This window comes from Sinohyriopsis cumingii, chromosome 4 (assembly GCF_028554795.1).
Source record: "Sinohyriopsis cumingii isolate HCF-2022 chromosome 4, ASM2855479v2, whole genome shotgun sequence".
Taxonomy (NCBI): Eukaryota; Metazoa; Mollusca; class Bivalvia; order Unionida; family Unionidae; genus Sinohyriopsis; species Sinohyriopsis cumingii.
Window position 1 is genome coordinate 128,595,546 of NC_142964.1, and position 27,292 is coordinate 128,622,837.

At 34.9% G+C, this 27,292-nt stretch overlaps 1 protein-coding gene across 2 annotated transcripts in view; it reads right to left on the reverse strand.

The window, feature by feature from the left end:
• Nucleotides 1-27,292, reverse strand: part of LOC149802082 (dolichol kinase-like) — a 46,939-nt gene that overhangs the window by 6,167 nt on the left and 13,480 nt on the right. For both annotated transcript variants that reach the window (XM_089956481.1, XM_089956482.1), the window contains exons 5-12: nt 24,032-24,187; nt 23,309-23,460; nt 19,591-19,635; nt 17,796-17,987; nt 12,839-13,063; nt 11,555-11,714; nt 9,843-9,944; nt 2,197-2,274 (exon numbers count right to left, since the gene is read on the reverse strand). In XM_089956481.1, coding sequence (XP_089812607.1) covers nt 2,197-2,274; nt 9,843-9,944; nt 11,555-11,714; nt 12,839-13,063; nt 17,796-17,987; nt 19,591-19,635; nt 23,309-23,460; nt 24,032-24,187 — 1,110 coding nt within the window. The remainder of the gene's footprint in view (nt 1-2,196; nt 2,275-9,842; nt 9,945-11,554; nt 11,715-12,838; nt 13,064-17,795; nt 17,988-19,590; nt 19,636-23,308; nt 23,461-24,031; nt 24,188-27,292) is intronic.

Genomic DNA, 27,292 nt, shown 5'->3' on the forward strand with positions numbered 1-27,292 from the left:
ATTGCTCTGATATTTCAGCATGAAATGGAAAATTATATACTTAAACATTATTAAGTTAACACAGTTCTGTTCTTGTTAATTTTTTTAGTTCAACGTCTTTTACTTTAACATCTCTCCCAAAAAAATCCATCTATTCCAAAACCATTATCTATTAATTTTTAAGTTTATCTATAAGAATGTCTTATATGTTGTAACTATATCTGCATTCAATCCCTTTTTTTCTCATTTTCATATTTATCTACATTTACTATTTACATAAAGAAAACAAAAAAGCAAAATTTATTTTTTTGTAAAATAAATGTAATTCCAAAAAATCTCATATTTTATGTTGCCATATTTTTCAACATTTGTTGTGATATTTATATACTGTTATATTTTGGTACAAGCTCGACTCTCCCATGGGCAAGTTCAATTTTCCAGTCAGCCTTGAGGCAAGTTAACTTTTAAAACATTTGTCAAGCCCTGTGTATATAAAAGTAAATGTTTTTCAAATTGTGAAATTCAAATTTCATAACTGAGTAAACTAAAGTACTGTTTGTGATTAATTTGTGGTATCTATTATAAAAATGGGGAAATAAATGCAATATGTTCATTGTATATGACATTTATGATTAAGACTAAATCAGCCATGCAACTTAATTGGCCATCTTAATCATTTGTAACACAGCTTACATTGGGCTGGTAGTATTAATCAACATATCTTTTTATTAATTTATCCTCTCTTTTAAATGAATGTTGTGATTTTATCTGGGAAAACAATTTTCAAACAGGAATTCTTATGATAGGAAACTCTTTCATCATGTCGGGCGATGAATGTCAACTTGAATATTTTAGCTATATATAATGTAAAAAGTGAGAAAATAGATTTCCAAACCTGTTTATCAACAACATACCTATGTAAAACTATGGCTGATAATCTGAAAATGGCAACTTAAAACATTATTTGCATTTTTGAAATACCAGATGCTGTATTAAATTACCATTCTGAGAGTTAATGAAAACATTCACTGATCTTATTGTCAAAAATGTGGATCAAAATAAATTTACTGAACACAACTGTTAAAAAACTTAGGGTTGATAAATTTGTAAAAAAATCTGTTTAAAATATTAGGGGTGTCCCAAAACTGAAGATTTTCTAAAACATAGGGAAATTAAAAAATGATCGATCTTACTATAGTACATTGTACATACAGATATTTAAGTTCTCTTGACCTACATGGTATTGTCTCATAGCTCTCCATAAGATGCAGCACTCACAAGGTTTTTGAAATCATAGGCAAGGGAGTGGAAATGCAAACAATCAAAAAGATTGAAGATCTAGGATGAAGTAATGTCATAACTTTTTAAATGGTCATGTGGCATCCACCATGATGCACTAGTCAATTCTGACATTTTGTGACAACTGTGGAAAGGATTTGAGGTAGATTGATGGTAAATACTTAAAAATGTTTACTAAACATGACTGTCACTGGTTAGCAGATACAGTGGATTATAATAACCTACCTCCTCACCAATATGTGCATACCTTGTGATGTATGGTAACATTAAATTTTGAACTGCACAAGTAATACTGCAAGAAGGAGGGACCTAAACCAACAACCTGATGATTGTATGTCTGATTAACTGAATGGTTGGTGCCGAGTGGTACATCAGCACATGAAAGGCTATTTTGAGCTGTGGCAAATGAACTAAAGTGGCACAACATGAATTGATCTGGGAAGGATCTGAACCTGCAACACACCGATAGTAAGCCAGACATGCACTGAACACCGTACCACTATACCTCCCTATCTGAATATGAAAATATGGACATGCTAAGTGATGTCAGAGATGAGTAATGTTCCAGCTGCATAACATAACAAATGCTGAGTGAGGGGTAATACAAACCGAAATTATAGTGAAAACATACTAGAGGGAGATAAAGGTACATCTGATTAACCTAATACTGCTATATTTATGCCAGAATTTTTAGAATGCAAGTACATTTCAAACATCCTTACCATACTGTAATAACCTGACTTGGAAGACCATCTCTCATGAAAGACCGCATATTTATGCATGGACTATGGACTAACTGCACTCAAACCACGTCACATTTACAATGCTATTCCCAATGACTACCAGGAGTATGACCACCTGTATTGTCATGGTGGTATAAAGCACAGAAAATATTTGAATTATTAAACTTCAACTGACCTAAGTAATGAAGAATTGGAATGGTCACTAATTGGGCTAGAATGGCACATAATGTTCCCTCTACTGTCTTCTTGGTACCTGGAATAAAAAAATAATAATTCTGGATCAACATTAGAAATTAGTCTTCTTGATACCTTGATACTTACTATCTTACTAATTTAAACATGCATTGTTTGAAACAAATGATTAAAAAAGTGTGTACTTATTAAATTTCTGTTTTATGTGGACAATGAGAAATGAAGAAAATACAAATCCCATGGCTTTGAGTATGAACTGTTTTTGTTTGAGTTATTGAGATATAGTATTGTATACGTTTGATAAATTCTGGACTGAATAAGGCCTGTCACAGTATAGCATTAAGTTATTAATTCTGAAGCATGGGCTGCCAATGCAGCACAAGGTGATAAAAACTAACATTCAAGAGATAACACTACTTACAATAACTAACAATCCAGAGATAACACTACTGACAATAACTAACAATCAAGAGATAACATCACTTACTATAGCTAACAATCAAGAGATAATGCTACCTACAAATTCTAACAATCCAGAGATAATGCTACTTACAATAACTAACAATTAAGAGACAATACCACTGACAATAAGTAACAATCAAGAGATAATGCCACTGGCAGTAACAATCAAGAGATAACACCAATGACAATAACTAACAATCAAGAGATAATGCTACTTACAATAACTAACAATCAAGAGACGTGTGTTGTGATGTGATTTGGATTTTCAACGTAACTTTAACAATTTTTCAGTCATATCGCTACGATGTCTGCAAAGTGGCAGTTTATAGTGATGTCTAGCACTAGGGCATCATGCCACAGACATGTAGCATGAACAATCAAGAGACAATACCACTGATAGTAAGTAACAATCAAGAGACAAAACCACTGATCATAACTAACAATCGAGAGACAATACCACCAACAATAAGTAACAATCAAGAGACAATACCACTGACAATAAGTAACAATCAAGAGACAATACCACTGACAATAAGTAACAATCAACAGACAATACCACCAACAATAAGTAACAATCAAGAGACAATACCACCAACAGTAAGTAACAATCAAGAGACAATACCACTGACAATAGCTAACAATCAAAAGACAATACCACTGACAATAGCTAACAATCAAGAGACAATACCACCAACAGTAAGTAACAATCAAGAGACAATACCACTGACAACAAGTAACAATCAAGAGGCAATACCACCAACATCAAGTAACAATCAAGAGACAATACCACTGACAATAGCTAACAATCAAGAGACAATACCACTGACAATAAGTAATAACAAGAGACAATACCGCTGACAATAAGTAACAATCAAGATACATTACCACTGACAATAAGTAACAATCAAGAGACAATACCACCAACAATAAGTTACAATCAAGAGACAACACCACTGACAATAAGTAACAACAAGAGACAATACCGCTGACAATAAGTAACAATCAAGATACATTACCACTGACAATAAGTAACAATCAAGAGACAATACCACCAACAATAAGTTACAATCAAGAGACAACACCGCTGACAATAAGTAACAGTCAAGAGACAATACTACTGACAATAAGTAACAATCAAGAGAGGCAGCCCATTACAAGCATAACATGCATGTTTTACTTCACTCAAAGAGCTTGCCAATTAATCCAAGCTAAATCAGGCTTGTAGAGCCATTATATGCCAGCGATCTACTTAAAATGTTGTACTCCTGTTTAAACTTATTTTTTGATGATGGGTTCAAATATACAAATCAGAAAATTCAAAGCTATGACAACTTGATATAAACATCTGTCCACCAAGTTGAAACCAAATTTAAGAATAAAATATGGTACTTCAAAAATAACTTACTCTAAATAAGTCAGAAGTACATAATTATGCTACCTCACCAGTCCAGCCTACCCAAGCTAAAAAATATATCTGCCATGTATTTTGTGGTCTCCCCATGGAGGGAGGAACTAGAGTCAATATGCATGCTTTCCCAGAGATGCATGTGCAGGAAGGACTTGACAGTGTGTGCCCATATTATGATATGGTGAATACAACTCTGGAATACATTTTTAAAAAAAACTGGTTTCTTCTTCAAATATGTTGCCCTATCATAATACATTATGAAAACTGGTATTATGAGGAAGTAGTTAACATCCTCTATGAAATTTTTTAGAATTGAATATTTAAGGTGGAATTCACCCTCCATTTGATTAAAGATGGGAATTTTCTGAATATATGTGGGATTTAAGGAACAAATAAAGGTAGGTTTGAGAAAAATATAATGAACAATTTTCATGCATGAGGTGTATTTATCAGTGCGACTGCTTAGAAAGTTTGATATCCTACAACACACCCTGCTTACTCTGGAGTTAGCCCTGTCTGTGGTCACCTAATGTACAAAAAAACAGATTCATTTCATGTTAGATATGGGCTATGGTATTTGGTTAATGCAAGATGTGGTTTAAAGAAAAACTACCACTCTAGCAAATGCAGTAGAAGTAGGGTAACTTGTGTCAACTGAAGCTGCTGAATTACCTAGGAAGGTAACCTTTTGTCCTGCTGAAATAGTTCTTACCAGATCAAACTGGGCACATTCAACTGCATTAAACAGTTGTGTGCGATTGGCCATGGAGTACATTTTGGATACTACAGGTCTGATCTCCAATGGACATTGTAGGGGACAACAAACTTAACAACTAGGTGAGTTTTGGACTCTATGACCAGCTGAATTAAGACCTGGGACCAACTGAGACAGGATTCATTGTTGACAAAAAACCTGAAATGAAGGAAGACTGAAAAAAAAAGGATTTCATGTCTTGCTGCACAAGAATACTCACCCAATGTTTTGACATGTAAGGTCTCTCTCCTGAATGGTATTAGGAACTGATTTTGGGATACCCAGGCTGAACTTGGGTGCCAGAAGGTGCTAGCTGTAAAAGCCTACAGTACTGAATGGGCGTGGATAAAAATCCAAGTATGTTTGTGCTGTTAAGAAACTCTACTGCATTGTCATATTCTCACAAGGACTGTGTATTTGAGTGAGAGTCAAAGGTCATCACAGCAGGGTGTTGCCAATAGTATTATGAAGGGTGAAGACTCCCCATCGCACACTCACCACGGTAAAAGAAAATGACAGGATGTTGTGTTCTGTCTGATGATTGCCAGGAATATCAACCATGTTAAAATGGGATGCTATTAATCCAGGCCTCCTTTGCGTGACCATGTAATAAGAGGTTGAAAGAAAGAATGTCTTTGGAGGATAGTCTTGTGATGATCTTTAAAAAGGTGCCAGCTGAGGGTGGTCTTGCAGTGGTATTTAAAATGGTGTCATCTGAGGGTGGTCTTGGAATGGTCTTTATGAGGGTGCCATTTGAGGATGGTCTTTTGATGGTCTTTATGAGGGTGCCATCTAAGGATGGTCTTATAATGGTCTTTAATGAGGTGCCAACTGAGTGTGGTCTTGCAATGGTCTTTAAGAGGGTGTGATCTGAGGATGGTCTGTTGATGATCTTTAAGAGGGTGCCATCTGAGGATGGTCTTGTGATGCTCTTTAATGGGGTGCCAACTGAGGGTGGTCTTGCAATGGTCTTTAAAAGGGTGCCATCTGAGGATGGTCTGTTGATGGTCTTTAAAAGGGTGCCATCTGAGGATGGTCTTGCGAAGATCTTTAAGCAGCAGTAATGTGGACAAGTTCTATGGATGCAGCTAAGGCATTGGAGACATAGTGCTGAGCTGCCATACAGAGTTTACAAGCCATATGGGAAACTGATTATTGCACAAGACTCCCAGTACTGGTATCAGCTGATGAGGCAACACCCTCATTGTCACCATCACTCCCAGTGCTGCTATCACTGTCACCATCACTCCCAGTAGTGGTATCAGATCCAGAAGTGAAAACCCCATGTTGTGGTGGCTGTAGTGGATGTCTCAGTGGCACCATTTTCATTTATGTCCAGCTAGAGATCATAAAAAGTCTTTTAATAAAAAACATATTGATACGACCGTTCACAAGTGGCATGGATAAAAAGATTTTTAAGATGGCCGCTGTGGTGGTGTGACGAAGTATATGGTTGGGGTGGGGTGCTCCCAATATTTTATTTAAACTATTATAGAAGTCCCACCCAGGCTCTATTTTGTTGGAAGTTAAATTTAGTGAAAGATAAATGTAAGTCCCCAAGCCCCCAGTCAGCAATGCCGACAGTTAGATGGTTAAATATACAAAAAAAGGTTGAAATTCAATGAATAACAATTTAATAACAATTCAACAATCAAATGACTCAAATTACCAATTACACTCCTTCTGCTCAACCCTTTCAATAAACCTTTTGCATCACTTGATTAGCAGTGTGAGATTGATTTCCACCTGTCCTTGTATATCTACTCATCTGTGTATCCTTTCTCTCTCTTATTTCTCCCAATTCCTTTTCATCTTCCTCCCCAACCTTTTTCCAAATTCCTTCTCCTCCTCGACTTTCTCTAGACTCATTCTCCTCCTCCTCCACTTTCTTTCCAATGACTACACTTCTGTTGACTTTGACTGTCTCGGCTGCAGTCTCAATTCCATCTCCAACTCTTGAGGACTTGGGACCAATGGAACCAGAAGTTCTCTGTCCTCTAAAAAGCTTCCTTTTCAAAGCTTTGTCTTTCCTTAGTTTTGCTGCCAAATTATGAGTGGCTTCTGTCTCAGAGTAAACCCTATTGATCTGCAATCCTTCCTGGTGAAAACTAAATTACTCTTTATGATTTTGGAAGGTATCATTCGGGTCTAAATTGTAATCAGACCCTCTATTTCAATTTCGATTGGATGTGTAAGACTTCAACACTAACCCCTTGGCAACCTTTAGACATCAAACACATGGCTGTGGTAATATTCCCAGACAGGTAGATTATAGCTTATACGTGACTTTATAGCTGGGGCTTAGCAAACGTGACAGGCGGTCATATGTGCAAGTGGAACTATTTTTATTGAGAACCAACTAGAGATAAAAGTTTTCTTGATATACCTAGAAATCCAACTGGTCAGATGGACTGGCTACCTATTTTTTGCCCCATTCTTTTGTTAAATGGCATCTTACGAGGGGGCTGGAAGCAATTTTGCATGCTGACTGCATGTATGGTCTGAATTGCACCCCATAAAATTCATATTGGTAAAATGAGTGTCTTCAGTCAGCTTGAACAGGATGCAAAAGATAATGCTTAATGTGTTAAAACATGTAAATACAGTAGAACAATAGCCTACATGGATCAATTACTCAACAAAATTCATAAATAAGATGGAGTACTTAGTTGATTTTAAAGTACTGTAGACCACAGGGCAGAGAGTTAACACGACATCATCAGTAAGCTTATTGCATTACAAAATTAGACCACTGAAGAACAAAATACTGTTTATACTTGCTTATAAGTCGAGTCCAATGGTAAATAGCACAGACCCAGATCAGCAGTCGCATAATGTGCCAGTAGACCTGGGTCTACGGTTTGCCAGTAGAACAAACAACAGAGACACTGATCTGCAGGCTCATTATGCAACAGCAGATCAGAATCTTTGTTGCTTGTAATTTGCCTTAACCTATACTCGAGTACATAGAGTATTCATCAATAATGTAGTTAGAAATTGACAGCAAAAAAGCCAGTCTACTTCCATAACATAAGAAACTCCAAAAGAATCACTCACTGATGCAAAGGCACAAGTAAATTCAAAATTTGCAAGACCTTGATCAGAAGAATGTACTCAGTATTTGCTGACAAGTAGTGGGATTTGGTGCCAGTCCTTCAATCCAAGGGAAGACCATTCTAGTCCAACTTCCAACTTGGCAAGCTGACGACCGTTTAACACTTCTTTTAAAAAAACCAAAAGATGTGGCAAATGTCCCATATTTAGCTTGGGTGGGTTGGATTTCCAAATTAGTCCATGTGCTCCTTTCATGTCTGAAAGAAAATTCCCCACAAGAGAACAAGTCATTCAGATAAACAATTCAGGTTAACAATGCATAATGGTGGTCTCATTGAATGCACCCCTACACTTGGGTACGGCTTCATGGAGAAATTCTGCAAGCAATGGGTTGAAGCTAATGTGTATATACTTTTGCTGGGGTTAAGAAATCTACAGACAAGAGCAATTAATATGTTTTATGTAATAATGCAAACTTTTAACAAGAAATTCATGTGTAAGTCTTATGTAAACATGAGGCCCAAGTGGACCTTATATCTGATACCTGCTTATAGAACTTAATAGCTGCCCTTTTCACTAAGCTGGCTTTCAAACTTTACGTTGTATTGATTTTACCTATTTTACTTTAGTCTCATAAATGTTATTCTGAAGATAATGGCATAATTAATGTGCACAGTCTCTTGCTTATAAATAATGTCATTCAAAATCTTAATGATCTAAACCATTTATCATGTTTTATAGAAACTATATAAGCTCAGCCAATCAGAAACAAGGTACTTCATTAATATAACATGAATTTAAAGTCTGAAAAAAATATAATAAAAAATGTGGCTTAAGTCTCGCAACAACCTCAGCCAATCAGAAACAAGGTATCTCCTCATTAATATGTGTGTGACCTGTCCATTTTCTCTTCATTAATATGTGTGTGATCTGTCCATTTTCTCATCATTAAGATGTGTAACCAGTCCATTTTCTCCTCATTAATATGTGTGTGATCTGTCCATTTTCTCCTCATTAATATGTGTGTGATCTGTCCATTTTCAACACTGTTCAAGCTCCTGATTACATAAACCCTTATGACAATTTTAATCAAAATCAAATCAGAATTGCCTTCTGATTGGTATAGGCTCAACCAATCTGAACAAGATCACCTCGTTAATATGTATGCACCACACTTACTTCAAAATTGTCCAAGACCTTCAAGATGTAAGCATATATTCCAATTCTGATCAAAATTCTATTGGAATGAGACCTCCAGTAGATTGGCAAGCTCCACTAATCTAATGCAAGTTGCCTAATTAATGTGAATCTAGAGTAGTCACACACTCAGCCAATCATATGTCACATATCCTTGTTAATATTCATGGATCATTCATTATCAAATCCATCAAAAAGCTTGATTTCAAATCTGATCAACATGGCATCCAGATGGGTAAGAGGCTCAGCCAATTAGATGCAAGATCACCTAGTTAAGCATGCATAAATCTGGCTGTTTATCTAGCTTATCTAAGATCTTAATTAAAAAAAATTCCTAAATTCTGGATCTGATTCTAACCACTCAGACATATAGCATCTAGCGTAGTAACAAGGTGAACCAATCAGATGCAAGATTACTTTATTTATATGCATGGATCTCATTCATTAACAGACACATCAAACTATTGATTATATAAACCCACATCCCAAGTTGAATTGAAACCGGATCAGAAATATGGACTCCAGAGTAGTAGCAGCAAGACAATGTTGATGGACAAATGCGTGATTCACAGAAGATGCAACACTATAACATGAGCTTATGGTAAGCTAAGCAAGTTTTAAATGATCTGTCTATTATTGGAATACAGGCACAAAACTGTTTCATAGTTTTTTATCATTATTTCAATGATTTGTTTTTGCACCCTTAATTGTTTAATGCGTTTATTTCACTAGATATAAACAATAACTCTCTCACCTGGCCACTTGTGTTGTCCAAACATTTTCCCACCAATAGATGCTGCCATGTCACCTACACCAAGGGAGATAATTCCAGCAAATGAAGGCAGAATTTTGCAATCTAAAAATAGAGAAAAGAAAGTAAATTGACTACTTTTGATTAAATTTACATTTCAACCAGTCACCTAGAAAATACAAAAATTGTTTGGTTTAAAAAGTAGTAAAAATGTGCAGTAAGAATTGTTCTCATAATTACGAATCTCTCAATTTATTTCAAGGAGAGAAAACTAATTTTATTGGTACTGAATGAGCAGAGAAATTTTCGCTTATTCTTTTCAGAAAAGAAAAATGAATCTATTTGTATCTTTAAACAAATGCACATGAGCTAAATATGTACATTTTAGAAAAAAATCTGTCAAACTGTACATGTCTCTTAGGTTGAAGTGCATATATTACAATAATCTGTTACATTCCAATGCATTAAATTTGATGAAATCTCCATTTTCAAATGACTAAATCTTGTTTCCTGTGTTTCAGGTCAAGTGAAATTAGTATATACAGGATCTGGTAACCAATTATTCCTGTTTTATGATCAGTCTGTGGAATACCTTACAGTTGTTTTCAGATATTCCAATATAATTTGAGAGTAATTATTTAAATTATTCATTGCAATTACAAAGTGTTCATTGACTCCTTGGACTAAAACACTACTGTAGGATTATTGAGGCCACGTTCAAAGTCATTCTGGATTATATCACTGTGGTACATCCAGACATTCAAGACTACTGGAATTCATTCAGAACATCTTCTAGTTTTTGAATTGTGATAGAACATTTAGAATCACTTGGAATTCAATTCACAATACTGAAAGTGTCTTTTGAATTTTCACTTATGTTGGTTTTACTAAACTTGTTGGTTTTGCTTCTTTCTGTTAACAACTTTAGGAACATGGAGTTGTAACAATAAGGATAATCCAATCAAAAGAAAGACTGGGATCCACATCCTCAGAGATATACTCACCATCATGTCCACTGCATGGGGTCAGCTACAGGGGTAAGGATGAGCCAATCAAAAGATAGGCTGTGGTCAATATCAGATCCATGCAATGCTCAGAGAGATACTCACCATGTCCTCTCCATGGGTCAGCCACAGGGATAATGATGAGCCAATCAAATGATACATTGAGGTCAATATCAGATCTCTGCAATGCTCAGAGAGATACTCACCATGCCCACTGCATGGGGTCAGCCACAGGGGTAAGGATGAGCCAATCAAATAATAGATTGGAGTTAATATCAGATCCCTGCAATGCTGAGAGAGATACTCACCATGCCCACTGTATGAGGTCAGCCACAGGGGTAAGGATGAGCCAATCAAAAGATAGATTGGAGTTAATATCAGATTCCTGCAATGCTCAGAGAGATACTCACCATGCTCACTGCATGGGGTCAGCCACAGGGGTAAGGATGAGCCAATCAAAAGATAGATTGGAGTTAATATCAGATCCATGCAATGCTCAGAGAGATACTCACCATGCCCACTGCATGAGGTCAGCCACAGGGGTAAGGATGAGCCAATCAAATGATAGACTGGAGTTAATATCAGATCCCTGCAATGCTGAGAGAGATACCATGCCCACTGTATGGGGTCAGCCACAGGGGTAAGGATGAGCCATCAAATGATAGATTGGAGTTAATATCAGATCCATGCAATGCTCAGAGAGATACTCACCATGCCCACTGCACGGGGTCAGCCACAGGGATAAAGATGAGCCAATCAAAAGATAGATTGGAGTTAATATCAGATCCCCACTGTCTTGTTTGTCTACAAACACCTGGTATTGTTGGTGTAAAGAAACACCAAAAGGAGGCACCCTGTACAGTCGTATTACCTAGAAAAAGGAAAGCAGATTGGATTAGGGTCCCAGTTTCCCATCTAAAGATTCAAGAAAGTTTTATTATGAAGGTTTTTAAGTTACAACATTATGTTTCTGCTAAGTTATCTGTTTAAAATGTAAATCTATCTCTATTTCAATACAGACATATTTATGCCGCATTCAACACAAGGAAAGTTTTCCTTAAGCAGATTTATTTTAAATTGAATTTTACATTTTTATCACAAATACATGTTTGGTGACTCCTATTTTTTTTTTACAGCAATACATTGATATCAGACAAATGTAGAGTACCTATGAAAATCACATTTTACATGCACCTGTAAATAATACTGTAGAATTATGCAGAATATCTACACAATAATGTAGAATTATGCATGATATTTACACATATTAATGTAAAATAGTGCAATATCTACACATTAAGGTAGAATTATACAAGATAATACACATTAATCTAGAATTATACAACTACATATTAATCTAGAATTATACAAGATAACTACATATTAATCTAGAATTATACAAGATAACTACATATTAATCTAGAATTATACAAGATAACTACATTAATCTAGAATTATACAAGATAACTACATATTAATCTAGAATTATACAGGATATCTATAAATAAATGTGAAATTATGCAGGATATCTACACATTAATGTAGAATTATACAAGACAGCTACAAATTAATGTAGAATTATGCAGGATATCTACACTTTAATATATAATTATGCAGGATATCTAGACATTAATGTAGAATTATGCAAAATAACTACACATTAATGTTACATTTAGAATAATTATATTCTGCAGAATGATTTACAAAAGTCACAAGAGACAGATTATATCCAAACTGAGACTTGAGCCAGGGTCTTCTTGAACTCCAACTTCATACTCTACCATCTGACCTATGTGATCTGATGACTCCACTAGTGACACACTCAGTGATGGCCTCAAACAATTATACTGGTAGGTAAAAAGAAAATACACTTAAGCCACTAAAAAGGGTCACTCAGGGGACCAAAACACATGACTTTTTGAGTTTTCTTAGAAGCTGAATTATAAACCCATAAAGAAAATATCCACTAAGGAAGGTTTCACGTTATGAACATACCTCAAGAACTATCAGTACTGCTGTGGCTATCACAGATGACAAGTACAGGAACTCTGGCTCCAGCAGAATTCCTGGCGCAAAAACTACAATTACTATGACATGGAATAACTTCCTAGTCATTGTAGATACTGCTTTCTCATTGGATGACTGGTTTCTGTTTCCATAATGATTCACTAGGAGAACACTGACAAGAGTACAAAAGCACCACCATAGAAAAAGGACTATCTGCAAAAGATTTGTAAGCTGCATTTTGTTAATACATTCTAACAACATATTGTTAATACATTCTAACAACATATTGTTAATACATTCTAACAACATCAATGGGAAAAACTGGCAATTTATATTTGCTCCTTTTATACAAGGAAAAATGAAGTCACTCATTCTGCTTTCCAAATAATCTGTGGATAACTTAACAGGAGGCACAAGTGTATCAGTCATTTTGCTGACAGATGCTTAATAACTAAATGCAGGAGAAAGAGACATTGCTAAGAAATCTGGGTTGGTAGGATTCTTTCTTCCAATGTTGTTGACTACATATTTTACAAAAAAACTGTTTCAATGTTTTGCTCTTTTTGGTGTCTTTATTCATTTCTGATGCCACATCAGTGTCATTTGATCAAAACTAAAAGGTCCCAATTCCAGAATGCTTTCTATTAAAGTTGGTAAAATTCTGTTGTGTTATAAGATAAAACTGTTCATATGTTTTAATGATTTCAGTAACACTGGCTATATTTGATGATGTCTGGAGATCATTTGTATAGCTGACAGGCCTTCAAGCCAACAAAATTGGTCAAATTCTCTTAGAAGTTATTTTTTAAAGAAGTTATTAAAGGATTTTTTTATTTTTAATAGCAGCAGCCATATCTGACAGTAGACTAACCTCATTCATACAACCTCATTCATACAGACTTGAAGCCCTGATACTTTCCATCAAATCTGATCAAATTCTGCTAAATGGCTTTTATTGTTGTTTTGGGTTTAACACCTTTCTTCAGTGCATGATAGGCTATGCATGACAGCCAGTATAACTGGTGGTAGAAGAACCTGCGAATATCCCAGTAAGAATCACTGAACCATGGAAAGCTACTGGCAAGCTTTCTCACATACCACACTGGCTGAGCGAACCCATGTGGGCAAAGGTGAAATGCCAGTAATCAGGAAAGGCAATCACTTTAGACCACATGGCCACTCTGGGCCCGAGCGACTTTTGTGAAATTGCTTAAAGAATTTTATAATTTTTAGAAATAGTGACCATATCTGATGTCAAATCAGTTACATTTCTTCAGATGCCTAAGGCTTGCATACCTGAATGCTGTCAAATTTGGTCAAAGTAGTTTAAGAAGTCATTTAAAGGTGTTTCTATGTTTAATAATGACAGCTATTTTTTAATGGCAGGCATTCATCATTTGTACAAATTTCAAAGACCTTTATACCAGGATTCATCCTGTCAAATTTAGTAAAATCCTGTTAAGCAGATTTTGAGAAGTTATGCTTTTTCTATATTTTTTTAGTAAAGGTAGCCATATTTAACAGTGGAACATCATCATTTCTACTCATTAGACAGCTAGGATGCTTTCTGTCACATGGTGTCAAATTCTATTGTGCAGTTTATGAGAAGTCCTTTAAAGATGTTTCTATTTTAAGTAATGGTGGCCATATTTGATGGTGGATTGTCATCATCTTGTGCAAACTTGAAAGCACTCTATACCAGGATGCTTTAAGTCAAACTTGGTCAAATTTTGTTGAGTGATGTTTTGAGACGTTTCTTGAGAATGTTTTCCTTATTTTGTTCAAATTTGAAAGCCCTCAATGCCAAAATGTTTGTCTGTCAAATGTAGGTAAATGCTGATAAGTGGCATCTGAGAACCAAAACCATAATGGATAACAATGATAATGAATGCTGAATATTGACTGCTGTTGGCTCATCAATAAATCGTGAACTCTTCTTCCATGTTTTCGTTGATCTGACAACTTGTAATATTCAACAAATGTATACATTTAATACATTTTTGATTTTGGTTTACTTTATTTATTGTGAAAAAACATGGAGAATTCATAGACAAAATCATCACTTTGATTACAGCTGACCAAGGGCTAAGGCCAATAATGGGCTTGAGAATAGCCCTATAACATATGCAGTGGTTACAGAGAAGTTTGACTTTTGTCCTTAGCATCACTTTGAAGCCTTCAGCATAGCAGTTGAACTGTTTACTTGTAAGAATGGGTACTGCTGAATGACTACATAACATTTTCTAAACATTTAATCTGATGTTTAGGACATATAATATACTAACAGATGTGATTCCAAAATGCATATATTATGCAAAGACGCCAGTATAAAAACATTAAATATTTTTTTTCCAGAACTGAATTTATTTGTCTTTTTTTATATTTTGATCCAAAAATTCAACCAAAAGAAAGGCCAGTCCCTAAAATGTATATAAATAAAGGATAAAAACACTTACAACAAATACAACAAATGCATAACAAACATTAAAAAAAAAGAAGACAGCATACACTGATACAGAGCAAGGATGGTGATTATATTTATAACACTGAAAGGCAAGGAAACCAGAGCAAGGTTTTAAAATGAGAGGAGAACAAGCACTAATTTGATATGTTCTTGGCCCCAAGAAAGTAATGAAAGAAAACCTGGAAACGTGAATCTAAGCCAGTATGTCCCTTACAAATTAAAAAGATCAACCCCATTCAAATGGTATTTTTTAAATTCACTTATTTTTTAACAAAAAATGCACACTAATAACACACTGGGGATGGGGCCACACTCACATATAAAAGCCTTCGATTTTTTTAACCATGCTGGAGTTGGATGGGGTGTGGGCATCACCTCACTAGCATGCTTGTTCCCACAACAAAAAATTAAGAATTGTCTGAGTAAAACAGAAAAACGGGAAGAATTTTAGGTTTTCCCCTTCCTTATACATCACCGTCCAAAAGCAGATTGGGGCATATACCGGATTCAGCTCATCCATCTGTCCATTTGTGACAGTTTTTTAAAAATATCTAATATCTCACCTTAACAACCCTCTAAGGTATCTTCATGAAACTTGGTATACTTATTTATCATGATTAGACACTGTGTACTGAAGAAAATGGAATCTACCTGATCAGCATTTTAAGAGTTATTTCCACTTTTATTACTGTTCTGTCCATACATCCCACTCATAATCCAGTCAATATCTCCAGAATGGTTTAAGATATGCTTATAAAAATTTAGTACAGTAGTCCCCCTCTTATAAGGCCACCCCTATTGCAGCAGGGAAGTGGCCTTATAATGAGGGTGGCCTTTCTAGAGGGGGATGACAAATGCAAATAGTAAATACACATGAAGAAAGTCACAAGTACATTTAATTCTAAAACATTTAACATTTTCATTAAAATATCACAAGCTGTGAAATAAATATAAAACAAACTATTTCATCATTTTCAAAAGAATGTTATGAATAACCACTGATATAGTTTTAAAACTGTCTTTATAATTATGTTACAGATCACATCATCTGTCACTTTGTTGGTAACAGTCTAAAAAACAAACCAGTCTCGTCACAATTAAAAATATCCTGGCTGTCATATCCCCTGCATATTTCATTCAGTCTTTTGTTCCAATCTTTGACAACTTCATTATTAACATCAGCTGATTCTCCACTAAGGACAGAACACTTACTGTTGTGTTGCACTTGCAACCATCTGTTACTTGCAGTAAGGTCGTTATATCCCAATTCAACTGACAAAATTGTTGCTTTTTCTTGTCATTCAAATCAGGATACAAACATCTCCTGGCTCAAACAATCTTCCTTTTTTCGTCCATTGCACCTTCCCACTTCTGCAGAATTGTTTCCTTATCTTTCACGATATTGTTTATCTGAGTCTTTCCGACATTAGTTTTCTGCAAGAATCCTTGCCCCCCCTCACGGCCGTTAGGATTTGTAATTTTGACAATTACTGTCAGTAGTAATAGCCACTAATTATCAAAGTGAACAAGCTCAACACCTTACTAAGGGAAGCCATAAAGGCTATCAAACCATCTTCCTGCTGACTTGTGTATTGTGTATTGTACATCGATAATGCCACTTCTCAGAATAATTGTAATCTTAACAATTATCAGAGTGACTAAACTGGACATCTTATGATAACACAGCAGTAAGGCTAATTGGATTACATGTACGTACCCTTTTGCATGGATTAAAATTTGAGTCTTTCTCGCTTTTATGGAATAAATGTGGCTTCTTGTGAGGCGTAAATGATATAATATTAACCTTAGTGGCACATGTACTTTAGTCAAGACTTCTTTCAGTAACGAAAACCTGATATCTGGAAACAGAAATCAGATTACTTAACACGCGTTATGAATAAAATACTGGTTCTGGATACATATTAAAATAATATGTGGCCGCTTGTGAGGGGTAAATTTTATATTATTGCACAAATATGCTGGCTGCTGGTTGCGTTAGCCGGGTGGCCTTTCATGAGGGGTACTTTTGAACACAAACTCGTCCGTGCCAATGGATTTTGGCCATAAGGATAGGGTGGCCGCTGGTCAGGAGGGCCATTGAAGAGGGGGACTACTGTATGCATTTCTATCATGACAAGTTTTGTCCAACATAAGACTTGGTTTTCTCAGATCAGTAGTTTACCGCTAACTGCACATTTTTTAAAAACTTATTTTTATTCTTTAACATCTTGCGGTGGGGGGAGCATTTATAAATACTTGCTTACTGCTATATCTAATTGTACAAGGTGAATGTCTGATTCTACAATGAAAATGATTGGAAATCATCGACATTTGTATGCAAGATTGTTGCAATATTGTCAAAAATAACAGTAATAACTACAGTATTGCATCTATAATTATCCATTATGCATAGGTGTGTCTGTTTCTTTTATATCTGTTTCTCTGTCTTTTTGTCTATCTGTCTGTTTGGCTCTAACTTACAGTATATGTGGACTGTGTGACTCTTGAGATGATCCAGTTGACTGGGTTTTGCCTGAGCAATATAAAAAGACAAGGAAGCACCAGGAAAAAACCTATCACAGCATATGACACGTAGAACCATTCTGACTGGAATTTCCTTCGGTCAAGTACAATGAAAGCAGCAGTGGCAGTCACAATGCCTATTTGTATTATCTGAAACAAGATGAAAATGGCAATCACATAATGTGTTCAATGAATTCTGAAATGGATCTTGTACATTTGTTTACTCTTTTTACCCTAGACTTCATCATTTTAATTGTGTAATATCAATTAGTCAAGTTTTAGTTGATCAAGTTTTGCTGTCAGTATAAATAAAGTATTTTAAATTAATGACACTGTTCCTTAAAATCCAATGACCTATCTAACTTAAGTAATTATTTGTAAAAGGTTCATACACATCCTGACGACTGAAACTGAATGACTTTTCAATGACATCTTAATGATCAGTTTTCAAGTACTGTCTCATTATCAAGTGTTCTACTTTCAGTTACAAATTTAAATACAAGAAACAAAAATAAACACAATGAAGATAAAAATAAATGTAATGAAATATGCAAAGCAAATGATAATAAAAAGCTTAGTCATTTTAACTGTATTCAATTTTTTTATAAACTGCTCTTTAACTGCAACACTTTTTCTCCTCTAGCTCCAGCTCTAGTGCATTCACTTGATCTTCTTTTTCTTTTCCTTTTCCTCTGAGTCCACTGGACTGAGATATTAATTTTATTGTCACTTTCTCTTCTGTTTCAACTGCCAGTTTTACTGTGCCCTGAAAAGGCTACTGACATCCATAAAATATCAGCCTTTAGCACATCACTGCTTTGTATAAAACATGTCATCAAAATTGCAACACTATTGTCAGTCACTGCATATTTAGAACCCGTTGAAGAAGCTAAAAAACATTTTTACGATGCAGATGACAACTATAACAAAGAATTAAATGATGTTGTTTATGCTGACCCTATGAATGCTAACATTGAAAAAACAGGCTCATGTGTTTTCTTTAGTTACAACTTCAGGCTGCCATACTCATTCCTGCAATATTGATGTTTTTCTTGCACGCTACACAAAGCACTCTGTATTTCAAGGTCACAACTTTTCTTGCTCACTTAATGAAGTCTTTGTCTTGCAGCCAACTATTGTTGAATGTGTACTTTCCAGGCACTCTGCAATGATCACTTGTTAAATGACTGTTGCTAATGAACCCTGCTTGCTTAGATGAAACACATGAATTAACTGTATCATATGAATGGGATACTATGCAGAATGACTAATTCCTGTGGTTTCTGATAATGGCAGAATGCCTAGCTGATGATAAAAATTAAACTGTGCTTCCAATCCTTGCGCGCTGTTAAATAAAATACAAAATTTTCCACCATATTTTACTTTAAAGCAAAATCTCTCAAATTCAAGGGCTTTCAATGGTGTAGGTGAAAACTCAATGACTATTAAGACCTTGAAAAATATGTGTTCGTTTCCCAAGGACTTTCAAGGACAATTAATGACTGTAAATACTGATTGTATAACCCAATAAAATGAATATATTCCTCAAAGCAAGAATACCCTTTAAAACAAATACAGAAACAATATTTATTCAGTGACACACAAGACATTAAGGTAGTGTTAAAAATAATACTTAAGTATTCTGATATGATTTTTGTGTGGAAAAAGAGATTTATTGTACCTTTATTCCATATTTGTAAAATATCAATGAATGTGTTCAAAGTCATGTAACTTTGTTCAGCATTTAACTTACCACTGATATTTTGATGATATCATTGCTAAAAACCATTTCCTGTCCCTGAAAAGTAAAACAGAAATATCAGAATTATTCATTGTAAACAGCAATAGAATTTGCAAAAAATCTAATCTATAACATTGAGCTGTCAAAACTCATCTATTTTCACCTTAAAGATATATCACATTCTGACGAATGCATAAATACTGTTGAATTGTCAAAGGCCTTATACGTTTTGCTTACCATAATGATTTAATTGTCATAGTCCATACACATCTGGCTTATCATAAGATTTAATTGCCATAGTCCATACACATCTGGCTTATCATAAGATTTAATTGCCATAGTCCATACACATCTGGCTTATCATAAGATTTAATTGCCATAGTCCATACACATCTGGCTTATCATAAGATTTAATTGCCATAGTCCATACACATCTGACTTATTATAAGATTTAATTGCCAAAGGTCATCCCAGATTTAATTGTCAAAAAGCCATACTTTTTGCCTGCTATAATGATATAATTGCCAAAGGGCATACTTTTTGCTTACCACAATATTACTACTGTATTTTAACACATGATATTAATTTATGTCCTGCTATTCAACATTATAGCAAAGAAATTGGCATAATGGATCAAATTCAGAACAAGAAAAGTCTCAAGGAACCTGCTGTGTACAGACCCCTCTCTGAAATGAAACTGGGGTCAATATGAAAAGATAATAGTTTCAATGTTGTTTTACAGCAACATGCTTACTTTGCACCGTTGCAGTCGCTGGTTTAATATGAGGTTCAGGCATTGTGTAAAGGTACAAGCATCTCATTTATGGTTGGAAGTCTCATTCAACCAAATGTACTGCATGTCTTTGACAGATCTCAATCATACAAGGTTCTGTTAAAGCTTAAATGATTGTTGTTACAGACAGAAGGTGTCTCCATCACACTCTTAATAATATAATAATAATAATAATAATAATAATAATAATAATAATAATGCTTTATTTATAGAGGGTGACTCATTAGTCAAGGACTATTCTCCCTTGAGGCCCTCTTAAGGAGAGTATAACAATGCACATTATATGAAGATGGCAATAATTACTGTTTATTTTAACATGTTTAGTATTAAAATACTAAATTCCATTATCTGTTAGAAACACATACATGCTCAAGATATCTTTTCTTAAATATTCTAATATTTTCAGCAGATTTTACATGTAGTGGAAGCTTATTCCACAGAACTGTACCAGAGTATTGAAAACTCTTTTTAAATTGCTCTGTTCTTGGTTTTGGTATTAGAATGTTTCCATGTGATATTGATCTCAACTGGTATTGTGCTGAAAAAGGCCTGAATAAGTCTTGAAGATACTCTGGTGCAGTTCCATGTAGACATTTATATAAAAGAACTGCCTTGTGAAAATCTATCCTGTCATATATTGTGAGCCATTTGAGTTCTGTAAATAATGCTTTTGAGGGATGATCAACAGATGCATCTAAAATTACACGTGCTGCTCGTTTCTGAAGTTTATAAATCCTGTCAAGCTCAGATTTGGCACAGTTTCCCCATACATTAGAACAATAATCCATTGTTGGAAGAATATATGACTTGTAGTATAGATTGCGAGTTTCCATAGGTAAATATTTCTTGAAATGAAATTGCCATACATGCCAACCCCTGGTGAGAAAAAAGTGTAATCCAAGTGGACAAATAGAGTAATCTGAGTAGAAAATGAGTAATCCACATATAACATAATAAAATTCAATGAGCATATGTATAAAATGATTCATTTACCCCTTCTGGTCTTTTAACATCAATTGCTGATTCTAATTTTCATACATAGCACTTTGAGCTTTAAAAAGTAACAGTCTCTCATACTACATTTCAAAACACTTTGTTACCAGCTGAGACTATAATTTGCACACCAGCAGAGAAACATTTGCTGGGTTACAGAGCCTTGATCTGAATTCAGTTTTATCTTTGTTAACAATACTGAACAATCTCTCACAGTCAGCATTAGAATGGTAAAGAACCAATATTCCTTTCATAACATAACAAAGAAGTGGAAATATGTATCTTCCAGTTATTGGCTCTTTTAGTTGGGAAATAAGGTGTCACTGCACATCAATCTGTCCGCATGAAGTACATTGTCAGGTAGAATGCCAACTTGATACTTCAGGGGTTCTCCTTCTAATTTATCAGCAGCCTTTCCTGCAGCAAGGTGCATCATATGACAGGGACAACCTGATATGTACACTGATGGAGACATTTTTCAAAACATAGAATGCAACTTCTTTATGTATTCCAGTCATCACTGATGCATTATCAGCTGAAAACCCCACAGAGTTCTGCCAACTTATGTTTATTCAAAGCATTATCAAGCAAATAAAAAATGTTTTCTCCAGTGGAATCTACTGTTAATTCTGGTAATGAAAGAAGAAGCACTCTGACTTTGCCCTTTCCACTGTCAAAGTCTCTTACACAGACTGGGTACAAGTTTTTGTCATCATGATCACTGCTCCTGTCTGTTGCAAAACTAACCTGCCTAATTTTCATGGCTTCTGCAATTTTAAGCAAATTATCTTCTGCTAAACACCTAACAATATTAGATGATTTTGTTCTTGCATATTTTATTCAATTTTGGAATCAGGAACATCTGTTTGAACAAAGGACCAACATAGTCTTTTACTGCTATTAAGAACTCGGTAAATAATGCCTCTTCATGTATAAGTTCTGCTTTAAAAAACAAAGTTAAAAGTTACCTTAGTATTGGAGTTTGTAAAACGAGCTAATTCAAGGTTTCTTTGTTTTATCATTACGACCAATATTAAAATCCTTTCCACGCAGCCTGCAGTGGGCGTGAAGCTACCCTTGAATCAAATGCTGTATTGTGTAATTCATGTATTCATCTCTGAATTGTTTTTTTGTCTTTTTCTAATCCATCTGTGATATTATCTGAAAAACATTTTTGCTCTAACACAAGCATCTACTAGAATAAATCTGACTTGACTTTTAGTGCCAGATAACTACAGACTGGTTCTGTATCAGATACGAATTAGAACAAAGAATCTGCAAGCAAAGATTAAATATTAGAAAACCAGTCTGTTCTCTCCTACCTAAGCCTTACAGCTGCTATAAATAGAAACTGAGGTTAAAAGTTTGCAAGTAAAACCAGCATGTTTCTTGGAAATGGGGCAACTGCTAAAAATAGAACATAATACTGTTAGGAAAGTGCATGCAAGGCAACGGACAAACATTCTCTTATGTCGTAGTTACGTAGACACCGTCTTTCTTAGAATATGGTCTGAAAGATTAATGAGATGTTAATAAAAATGAGAAAACAAATTATTAATTTTTTTGGGAGGGGGACATGCTGAAAATGTGTAATCCAAATATGTTTATGCTTATGGCATAATTTAGTGTAAAAAAGCATAATTATGCCAAAAGCGTAACGGTTGGCATGCATGAATTGCAGTGACATAGCTCACTAACAAAATCATTTACAAAATTTTCAGAAAGCCTCATTCTGATAATATACTGGCACCTCTTTTTTTGTTGACCCTGCAAATGGTGGAGATCTCATGGAGCTGTATCTGGCTGAATGAGACTATCAAGGTTAAACTATAAGTTTCATCTGCTTCAAAGACAAGCTCAATTACAGATATGGCAAAATAACTTCCATAAGCTGTTACAGCTTACATTTTCATAAATATATTAATGCAATACGGACTCACATACCAGAATCAATGCCATATATGCAACATGGAAGGGAAGAGACAGGAGCTGACTTGTAACTGCTGCCTCACCAAAAGTGAAAGATTTAGGGAACCAGTCTGGCAGCTTGTATAACAACAAGGAATACACTAAACTTGCTGGCACAATATACAGGACTGGAAAGGAACAACATAGTCTATGTTATCTGGGAGCAGTCAGAGTACTATTGGATACCACATAATACTATAAAGCCATAAAAGTCTTACCATATATAGTTTGTTATGTTTTCAATTTCAGTTTTCTCACCAGTCATCGAATGGTGATGGATGGCGACTGTTAACCATTTTCCACAGCTTTTTGGATCAATGTATATTCATGAGGAATTGTACCTAATCTGTCATATCTAACAAAGAACATATATACTAATCATTGTAATGGTACTATATGTAGATAATGGTTATGTACTTGAATATATGTATTTTTTTAAAATGCAAATTATTATACAAAGTAGAATGCAAGGCCATGTAATAGCTTCTGGTGTAGACCATTCTCTTCCTAAAGTACCAAATGAATGTTGGATGCACAATTTTAAACTTTCCACCAGATGAACTCTTAAAAAATTAAGTAACCTAAAAAGCATATTTATAAATGAAAGTGCCAAACATGGTCATATGTAGTAATAACCATGTCATTGCTATTTATTAGAATAATCAGTTAGAACTAAACATACAATTGGCATCCTCTTACCTGTAAACCTGTACCTCAGCACTACCAACAATAACACCATTATAGAAACATACTGTCCAAGCACTGTCTTCATGGTACTAGAAATCATTGCTTTTCGAATGGTTATTCCTGCCGATAGTACTGCACAGCTTTCTGTTGCCATAGCAAAGACTGATTCTGCATGAAAATATGAGTTTATAATGATGAGATAAAAGGGTGTATATATTGCTAAAACAAATCAATATTTAGATACAATATTTTGGGTAAGATGCAAACAGTGAACACTAGTCTGTGAATATTTAACTTTTAAGGTTACATGTATATACCTTTATTTGTTAAGCAATGCTACAGTGATTCCCCCCTTTGTATGCTGATGCTCCTCTTGAAAAAACCAGCATGGGCATGGATCCCATTAACTTGGTCACATTTTGTTTTAATATTGATTTTCAGATTCACAAGAAGCAAATGTAATGTTATTACATCAATAAACCACTTTTATGGCTTCCAGGAACCACATTAAAAATTGGAAGGACTGTACTTTCTACTGACTTACCAATGATCGTGAAGTTTACCAAAATACCTTACTCTCAAAACTTTAAACAAGCGTCCCTCAAAGGAACTGATACTTGCTGTATAAAAAGAATTTCTAGGAATTAAAGATAACACCATTTCCTCTTTTTAACTGAGGCAGGGATCGTCCTGGGCTTCGCCAATGTCGCAAATTGCGATTTTTTTTCCTTATTGGCGATGAAAATATCCCATCTGGCGATTTTTTTGGCGACAGACTTTTTGGTTATTTAATTTGTACATACAATCATGGATTTGGACTGGATACATTAAAAGGGAGAATGAAAGGAAGCCACAAACTTGACTAAGCAATGCATTGAAATCAATCTGTTACACAAACGATCCTTTGTTCGTATTGACAACCCCATCTTTACAGTGTATTGTTACATCATAATCTGCTTATGCTGACATCTGGGCTGAGTACTGTATGCTGTGATAGTGTCAGTCATGCTACCGAACTATACCTACAACTGACCGACTTCTGAAGACGCGAAAAAAACAGATACAATTAATTGAATGGCTAATCCTTCTGTTGTTTTTTTTTTTTACATATACCAATATAATAGTTTTGCTGAACCTTCATAGAAAACTGATAACCTTTGAAGTACCGACTACTGCGTATAAATACAAAGCAAATGGAAAAAAATCTCAGTCACAATTATATCTGTCGCCAGTGCAGCATTTTACTCATTGATCTTTTCCTTTTGCCATCAATCCATGTTACGGCTGCAGAGACTTAAACTCCACAACAAGAAATAGCACAAAAAAACAGTTTTGCATAATTAATAACAATTATTTATTTCTCAAAATACAGGAGTGAAAGAATCCCTAAATTGGGTGTGAATTTATGCTTATATATACGGTCCAGTATTGCCAGGTGTTGACTCATGTAAGTTTCATTCGTGGGAATGGAGATCATATTTTGCTTGTCGAGAAAATTTATACAGCATTCAGTGATCATTCTTGGGAATTAGGAAGCAATTCACTACAAGCTTTGTGAAGCTAGCCATAAGGGGAGGGGGGCTGCTGAGAGACTACTGGTGTCACCTGTCAGCACTGTAGACTGTGAACGTGGATTCAGTAAGATGAATCTCATAAAAACTGACATCAGAAATAAACTCTGCATCTCATCTCTCGAGAATTTAATGAGAATCAGCATGTACAGGTGTGAAAAATTAGACTTTGAAACTGCATTCAACAAGTGGGCAGCCCTAAAATCGCGACGGATCTTCATGTAACACTGTGTAACATTTTGTTAATGCTTGTTGTAATTAGAGTATTAACTACCCATCTTTTGTCATTTTCATTGCCTGTTACATTAATAGACTAAATTAACACTTGAAAAAATGTACACTACTTGATCTGGCAACACTTTTTGAAAATTGGCGACCAAATATTGAGGTTGGCGATAGCTTTTTAAAAGCCAGGACCATCCCTGCTGAGGAGTATTGAAATCATCTCTGATATTCTTGAGTGATAAGATTTTGTCATGGTGACCATATCAGATGTCAGATTGGCCTAATTATCATGAAAAGTCTTTAATGAAATCCCCATTATGATATGACTATACATTCAAGAGAAATAGCAATACAATTTTAAAGATGACTGTTATAGTGGCCATACTGGATGTTTGAGCAGCACCATTTTCTTTTAGGATGAAATAGTCCTTGGGATGAAGGTGGATGTAAAGTATCACATCTATCCCCCAAGTAGTTTAGGGGGAGTAGTGATAACAAACTTGTACTAATGGACAGACCATCAAAGTACCACGTCTATCCCCCAAGTAGTTTGGGGGAGTAGTGATAAAAAACTTGTACTAATGGACAGACCATCAAAATATCATGTCTATCCCCCAAGTAGTTCAGGGGGAGTAGTGATAACAAACTTGTACTAATGAACAGACCATCAAAGTATCACGTCTATCCCCCATGTAGTTTAGGGGGAGTAGTGATAACAAACTTGTACTAATGGACAGAAAATCAAAGTATCACATCTATCTCCCAAGTAGTTTAGGGGGAGTAGTGATAACAAACTTGTACTAATGGACAGACCAACATTGGATTACAGACAAATGACAACAGGTCATTCCATAAGCTGTTCTAGTAGAGCTGAAAATTCTCTGCATATAATAGTGTTACGATTCTATGCTCTTAAAATATGTAACAGAAAAAAGCGAAAAGCAACAAGCTATGCAAAATTAAAAAAATAATTTATTTCCCTAAAATACAAAGTGAAAATGAAAAAAAGAAAATATGTTATTGCAAATTAAATCCCAAAATAATCCTAGAATTACAGACACAAGTCCAAATAATGATTCTATGCTCTTAAAATATGTAATAGAAAAAAGTGAAAAGCAACAAGCTATGCAAAATTCAAAACATAATTTATTTCCCTAAAATACAAAGTGAAAATGAAAAAAAAGAACATATGTTATTGCAAATTAAATCCCAAAATATCCTAAAATTACAGACACAAGTCTAAATAATATAGTTCTGAATAAACTTTAGTGGAAATCCAAATTAAGTCCAACACTGAAGGTGTTGATGTGCCTGTGGCAGACTGTATCGTGTTAAATGAATGAACAGTCTTTTGTTGAAACACAGTAATATAAGTCCAGTTTGAATTCACTATAAGTCCCAGTGAATGTCTCTGTCCAAGAATATTATTTTTCATGAGCACTCTGTATTTCCAGAGAAAATTCACTTGAATTGAATA